General features: G+C 39.9%; 1 protein-coding gene across 3 annotated transcripts in view; it reads left to right on the forward strand.

Annotated features, from left to right (window-relative positions):
• Window positions 1–7,603, forward strand: part of F5 (coagulation factor V) — a 44,732-nt gene extending 37,129 nt beyond the window's left edge. For 2 of the 3 annotated variants that reach the window (XM_021399253.1, XM_021399263.1), the window contains 6 exons: window positions 71–162; window positions 1,445–1,600; window positions 2,374–2,518; window positions 2,666–2,814; window positions 5,041–5,223; window positions 5,991–7,603. In XM_021399253.1, coding sequence (XP_021254928.1) covers window positions 71–162; window positions 1,445–1,600; window positions 2,374–2,518; window positions 2,666–2,814; window positions 5,041–5,223; window positions 5,991–6,179 — 914 coding nt within the window. In that variant the 3' untranslated portion in view covers window positions 6,180–7,603. Of the gene's footprint in view, window positions 1–70; window positions 163–578; window positions 1,601–2,373; window positions 2,519–2,665; window positions 2,815–5,040; window positions 5,224–5,990 lie in introns of those variants that run through there. The other variant, XM_021399272.1, reaches the window with a different exon arrangement.

Below are 8,007 nucleotides of genomic sequence, written 5' to 3' on the forward strand. Positions count from 1 at the left end.
TTAAAGGAACCAATGCACTCCATTTTTTAAGCATATCTCTTTAAATTCTTTACTCATATGTTTTCTGTAGACTACTGGGAACCTAAGCTAGCCCGATTAAACAATTCTGGAACATACAATGCTTGGAGTACAACAATGACAGATGATCTCCCTTGGATTCAGGTATAGTACAATATGTGCTTGGCCATCATTGAATCTGGGCATGACCATACAATCCTATGTTGTGATTTTCTTGCAGCTTGTAATAGAAAATCAAGCTGCTCTTGCAGAGAAAACTGCTGGGGAAAACAGAGACTTTGTTTAGAGATGCCATAAGTTTCCTACTTCTTCTGGAGTTAACCCAGTCTGTAGTGCCGTTGAAGCTCAATGGCTCAACAGTCACCCTTACAATTTAGACTGAAACCATTTTGTAGGCAAATGAAGTCATTCTCTCCTACTTTTTTTTCTCTGTCTACCTAAGAGTATATATTTGTTTTTATGTACATTTGTTGGGTCATCATTTAAAGTGTAATACTCTCAAGTATTGCTTCAGATAGTTTTGGAGAATACTTATTTTTATTGGATGCTTCTATGTCCAGCTTGACACATCACAGGGAAATGAAGCTTATGTAATTATGGCTTCAAGCACTGTACTCTTCAGTTGCCTCACTTCAGTGTTTTTCTTCTATCTGATCACTTTTGCACCAGATGGCTAAGGTAAACCCATATCTATAATTTCTTTAAAATCTCATGAAAATGACCAGTTGAGGGAAGAGAGAGACTCAAACTAGTATTGCAGTGTAAGTTCGACAGGTAGCTGTTGTGTTTAGCTTGTTAACATTTGGCATGCTAGCAAGCTAGTGGAGGTGAAGTTGGGGAACTGTAAAAAATGTTGAGAAAGAAGTTGATAAGGGCTATAGTAATGAGAAGCTGAGGTTATTGCAAGAGGTCATGCAGAGATGTGGATGGAGGGCATATCCCAGAGAATCAGTTCCACTGCTGATAGGAGTATCTTGCTAATCTGTTCTTATGTGCTCAGTGTTTGGATCCAATATCAGAAGGAATGGGATGGCTTTCCATCTCTTCAGAATGTAAGATTCCTTTTCTCAGCCTGGATATCCAAAACAAGAGGCAGCTTATGAAAATGCAAGTCTTGAATTTCTCTATACTACTTTTGCCTATCTGCAAAATAGAGTTAGCACTTTTGCCTAGCACAGACACAGATATTTTGTAGAGCTTTTGTAGTGCTCTGGTGAACACTGGTAAAATGAACTCTGAAGCAAATACACATATAAAATTAAAGACTGTTCATTTGGACTCTGGAAACTGTTTTTATTCCTCCTGAGGGTGTTATATTGTGGGTACCAAAAAATCAGGGCTCAAAGCTACTCTGTAGGTGCCAAAGATTGCAACTTATTTCATCATGCAGTTCTGGCTTTAGAGACACTTGTTTTTCTGTTTCTAGGTGGACTTTCAAAGACAAGTTCTGTTAACTGGAATACAGACACAGGGTGCCAAGCATTTTTTAAAGTCCTTCTACGTCGAGAAGTTCTTTATTGTTTACAGCAAAGACAAACGAAAGTGGAACACTTTCAGAGGAGACAGCTCTCCAGCAGAAAAGGTTTGTTTGTGCAATAGGGATTGCAACAACCTAGGTAACCTCATTGAATGATACAGTGAGTTGATAACTTTATTTTATGTTAGAGATAATGGAAGAATTGGTGGTCTTCAGAGACTTTAATAATACAGCTTGAAACCTCAAAGAGCATTTACCAATCAAATTCAGACCAGAAGACAAATTGTAAGACAAACCTCCTAGAATGGGATTTAGGTTGTCCCTGTGGCCTTTCCTGTAGAGTATGTCTTCCTCACAAGCATCTCTTCCTACTTTTATTTCCTAAGCTCACATCAACTTTTTGAAACAGGCAGAAAGATGAACTAAAAATTAGACCTGATTTCATTTGAAGCCAAATTGAGCCTGTAGTAGGCATGTGTAACCACTGAGCTTATAGTAGGCATGTTTAACAAGTTTGGCTGTACCCTCTAAGAAGCTCCTTTTATACTCAAACACTCCAGTCCTACCAGATACAGTTTTCTTTGGTAGAACTCCCAAATCAAAAAACTTTCTCTTACCTCTCCTTTGGCCTCTTTTCCAACTGTTTTATATAGCACGTAGCAATGGGTTGCTTATCTGAACTGAGGCCTTTAGGTGCTTCCAAATGTGCTAAGATGGGACCATGAAATATTCCAAGTTGCCCTGCAACGTAGCATGTTCCATCACGGTGGATAGGGCTAATGGCAAAAAAAAGACTTTCATAACAGAGTAGGTTTTCAGCATCCAAGCTTGTGTTTGCATTAAATTAACTATATGTGGGTATTTTTTTTTTTAAATAGATTTTTGAAGGTAATTCTGATGCCTATGGTATAAAAGAGAACATCATTGATCCCCCTATTATTGCGAGATATATCAGGGTCTACCCAAAACAGGCCTACAATGAACCTACTCTTCGCATGGAGCTCCTTGGCTGTGAAGTAGATGGTAAGAATGGTTCATGTGATGGTGCTTCCTTTCTGGCTAATTTTTGAATTTGTACATTAAATGAAGCTAAAATTGAGAGTGTTCTCCATTCCAGCTTTGTCACTTAAACCATGGCTACTTGGTTGAACATAGCGCTTCTCTTAACAGGTTGCTCTTTGCCACTTGGAATGGAAAATGGAGAGATCAAGAATACTCAGATAACAGCCTCATCTGTTAAGACATCCTGGTTTAGCACCTGGGAGCCTTCCCTTGCTCGTCTCAATCGGAAAGGAAAGATAAATGCCTGGCGAGCCAAGGTAACAAGTGAAAAAGAGGGACAAGTATAGGACAGCTACTGCTAATAAATCTGTGCACTTGTGCTGCCTACACACTGTGCCCAGTGCCAAACATGATAGGTTACCTCACAACTCTTTAACAGTCTTGTGAGAAGAAAACCATTCAACTCTCACCAGAAAACTTGTTAAACTTTTGGCAACAGCAATTAAATCATATTTTGCAAAGATGGATGATGCCTTCTGATGCCTACAGCTCTTCCCTGCAGAAATCTCTCTCTTATTTCAGGAGGTGAATACAAGTTTGAATATTTGGCTCCATGGGGCTAAAGAAACCCTTCCTGGACTGGCTGGTAGGCAGAACAGTATAATGGATCTGAGGCTGCAGATCTTGTGTTCATTCTGCCCCCATTCTGCTGAATGACCTTCAGCAGGGCAGGTGAACTGCATCTGCAAAATGGAGCTGCATTTATTTATGAAGCACCTTCAGAGTTGCTGGCAGCAAGCATTTTCTATAAGTGTTTGGTAACAGTATTACGTACAGTGTACTTTTAAATTTGCTGGAGGCTACTGTTTTACATAAGAATTTATATTAATATTATATATTGTATTTTAACATTGGAGATAAATCTATATTATTGTGATGGGTTGACTTTGGCTTTCTGCCTGATGCCCATCAAGTCACTCTCACTCCCCTTCCTCAGCAGACTGGGGAGAAAAAGCTGTGAAAAAACTCATGGATTGAGATAAGGGCAGGGAGGATATTCACCAGTTATTGTCTCAAGGTACAACGCTTGACATTGGGAAGGTTAATTTAATTTATTGCCAATTCATTACAGAGTAGGACAATAAGAACGGCAACAAGCTAAAAACACCTTTCCCCCCACTTCTTCCCAGGCTCAGCTTCACTTCTGACTCTCCTGCCTCCTCCTTGCCAAGTGGCACTTGGTGACTGGGGGCTGTGGTCAGTGCACAAGCTTTATCTTTGCTGCTTCTTCCTCTGCTCCATGCATGGGTCCTTTTCACAAGGTGCAGTCATCTAGGAGTAGATTGCTCCAATGTAGGTTTTCCACAAGCTTTAGTTCCTGCCAGAAAACCTGCTCCAGTGTGGACACCTCTCCATGGGCTGCAGTTCCTGCCAGGAGCCTGTTCATGTGTGGGCTCTCCTTGGGCTGCACCTTTGTTGGGGGGATGTCCATCTGCTGTAGTGTGGATCCCTCCATGGTCTGCAGTGTGGGTGTCTGCTCATAGCACATGATAGGCTGCAGGGGACAGCCTGCTTCATCATGATCTTCTCCGTGGGCTGCAGTGAGATTTCCTCCTCTCCTTCACTGACCTGGGTGTCTGCAAAGTTGTTCCTCTCACATTTTTCTTATCCTTCTCTTTCATAGATGCTGCATGTTTTTTATCCTTTCCTAAAAATATGGTATCACAGAGAGACAACCAGCATTGTTGATGGGCTTAGCTTTGGCCAGCAGTGGGTCCAGCTGGAATTGGCTCTATCCAGTGTGGAGCAGACAGTTCCTGGTCTCATCTCACAGAAACCACCTCCACAGTTCCCTTTTATCAAAACCTTGCCACATAAACCTAATAGTTATTTTTCATTATGTATTGAAAATAATGTGAAAATCTTAAGATACCAAATACCCCACCTGCAATGAAGAAGTTAACTGTAGTGGCCACAAAGTGCGCTTATGACTTTTGTTTTAGCTTTACTATTCTTTTCCTCTTTGCAGTTTTGATATGATCTTAACTACATAGGTTGCTCTGAAAGTAATACGTCCTATTTATTACCATGGAAAGTACAACAGATAGAAAGAGTACAATAACACTATTTGATAGAGCAAATTCTCAGCTACAAACCAATATATGCATTTTTTCCAGCGACAAACCACACGCCACACTTGTAAAAACCTGCACCAGCGGAGGTGACCCTATGTCACTTTCCAGTTGGAGGAATTCAGTTACACACCTTTGCTTAATCCACACTTCCACATCAGATGCCATTCTGTCAGACTGCCCCTGTGCTGCCATCTGTCACACAACAAAAACATGAAATGGAACGCTGGTGGGAAGGTTCAGCCTCTACTGCCGTACCACCAACATTGGCCTCTGACGACATGGGCCAACATAATAAAATAGGAGGCATTACTTTCAGAGCAGGCCTCGTATCCTTAAACAGGAATTTTCACTTAAGCAAATGAAGAGAGAGACCTGTTTTCTAATGATAACCCTTTTTATCAATTACAGTCAAACAACAACCAACAGTGGCTGCAAATTGATCTCCTCACAATTAAGAAGATAACTGCTATTGCTACCCAGGGGGTCAAGTCTGTATCAGCCGAAAACTTTGTGAAAACCTATGTTATTCTCTACAGCAACCAAGGCTCAGAGTGGAAATCCTATACAGAGGGTTCAGCCTCAGTGGCAAAGGTATCATCTTCAGTTCAGACAATTCTGTCATTGCTTGATCTCAGATTCTGAGCACAGTCAGGGCCCAAAGACAGAGCACTCAGCCAAAAAGATATTCTCCTAGGACTTTAAAATGTTAGGGAGCTGGGGTTACTGAGATAACTTCACAATATCAGTCTGATTTTTCATAGTACTTTACAGTAATAAAGGGGAAGAACACCAAATCCGCAGAGAATGCAGTCAACGTTGTGATAAAAGGAACTGATGCTATACGTAAAGGAGGACATTTCATTTCAATGCACAAGGCCACTTAATCTTGATGAACAAAGGATTTCCAAGGGCCTCTTTCCAGCTTTTTTAATTTTTGCCTTTATTCTGTGATTTAAATCAATGAGCAGTTATGTGTAACAGAGCTGGAGAGCTCTGAATACCCAAGAGCAGGTGAAATACTTTATATTATTACCCATATCACTTTACACCAACCTGGACCATGAGGGCAGGTGGAGGTAAAATAAGGGAAATTTGGTTTTGTAATCCATTCAAATTAGAATGGAACATTTTGTGATGTGAATGGACGCAGAGGTGGTTCAGATGCTGATGGCCTGAAATAGCTTCAACCCAGCATATCAAGAGGAAACTGCATTTTGCATAAAATCAGCAGCGAGCTAGTCCATCTGCTCTGGACAGCTGATACAATGGCTTAGAACCATTTTAAAAGGAAAAAGAAAAAAAAAACAGCTTATTTTAAAGTGCTGCCTTTTACCTAATGGTGTATTCTGTGTTTGCAGGTTTTCCCTGGTAATGAAAACAGCAGTGGGCACGTCAAGCATTTCTTCAACCCACCTATCCTGTCCAGGTTTATCCGCATTGTTCCAAAAACATGGTATAATGGTATCGCCCTTCGGGTGGAACTCTTTGGCTGTGATTTTGGTGGGGATCTGACTGCAAAAAGAACTGACAAGTCTGGGAGCTCTTAGCCTTTCTGCAATCATCACACAGAGCAACTTTTTAAAAAACAAAAACAAAAAAAACTTTAAAGTGATCATACTTAATAGTTTAGATGTGCTTCATCAAAGGATGTAATGCGCTGCCAACAAGAACCGAGAGAGAGTTCTTTGGCAGGCATTCCATTCCTATAAATACACACTTCGGAAAGAAGCTTCTTTTCTCTGGAAATGAATAGCAGTCCTTTCTATTTTATATATTGCTTCTTCATCTTAACGAGTACACTGTCTTGCTTTGTACTTAATTTTATATCTTAAAACATTTGCAATACTTCTGCAGTGGAGAGGAATAATAGAAAGCTGCAGGTGGATGTTCTCCATGGATAGGGCTGAGAGGGAAAACTAGTGCAGACATGGAGCTGTCATGCTGCATTCCAGCAATGCCTCAATAAGAAATTATTGTAGAGGATGGCCTCACCTCCACATGTCTTTCATCTACGTTCTGACAAAGGTAGAAAGCATACCGGCATCAAGGTATATGTATCTTCTCTTCTTTGTGAACATGGGTTCACATTATTGATTTGGTTCTTACACAGCAAGCACACTGGAAATGCTGTGGATTTTGGATAACATTTTATCTTCAATGCCCGGGTAAGGGGAGGGATAGCCAGCAATATCTCTTGCCCAAAAATGAGAAGGGAAGTGATTTAACTGAGATTTTGATTGTTCACGGAAGGGTGGAATCCAAGAGAAAATTCAGAATTCCTGACTTTGAGTCCCTTTCAAACTTTTAGATCAGAGGGAGGGAATATGGAGTTCCCTGGAATAGGAAGTCATTGAGAACACAACACGGTAGAGGCAGAGGAGGATTAAATAAAACTGGTAATAAACACCCGCATCTTATTTACCATTTAGCCCTGACAGTGTTTTCACTAGCAGTGCTTCTCTTCTGCATAGAGCGTATGTGCATTTCTCACAGGATGTCTACATTTAGCTACAACACCTACGCAGCCCATGAACTTATCATTCCAGCAGAGATTTAGCTAAGCTTTCTGTAGTGTCATTGGATTCTGTCCTGCAAATTAATTGCAGAACCTGCATTTATCACATGGTTTCCTTGAGAAGTGTGGAATTTTTGAAGTTGTTTGTTTTTGAGCCTCATATGGTGTTATCCAACTTACTTCAGTAGTTTTTCAAGTCTTGTATCTTACCGTGCATTTCAAAATAAGGATGTAGGGTAGGAGTGTAATTTTTTTTTCTTTTTAACTGTCAAAAACTGTTGTCATTTTTCACTGAAAATAAAGATACTACTGTAGCATCAAAAACATCAACATGTTAATTTGTATATTTGCCTTTACATCTTTGACAATAATTAGTGAAATTTCCATCACAGAAGTAAAATTTTCTGCTGAATGGGAAATTTCAGTGCTAATTAAAATTAACTTCAAACTGTGAAACAGTATGAATTCAGTTTATATTATGTATTAATTCAGTATAATTCTTTCATCTTAAAAGATTGGTTTATTAATATTTTGTGACGATGCTTAATTTATTTTCATTTGATACATCTGCTGAATTGCATCACAAGCCATATTCATTTAGAAGAAAAAAAATTTAACTTTGGAGACACTTTTTACCCTAGAATATAAATAATAAATGCTTGCGAAGTTTGGTAGAACAAGAATTTTGTGTGATGAGTACCAAACAATCTCTGTTTGGGGTTGGCCTCTTCTCCAAGGTAACAGCAATAGGACGAGAGGTAATGGCCTTAAGTTGCTCCAAGGGAGGTTCAGGTTGGATATTAGGAAACATTTCTTTTTGGAAAAAGTAGTGAGGCATTGGCACAGGCTGCCCAGGGAGG

The sequence above is a fragment of the Numida meleagris genome, chromosome 1, assembly GCF_002078875.1.
Source record: "Numida meleagris isolate 19003 breed g44 Domestic line chromosome 1, NumMel1.0, whole genome shotgun sequence".
NCBI lineage: Eukaryota > Metazoa > Chordata > Aves > Galliformes > Numididae > Numida > Numida meleagris.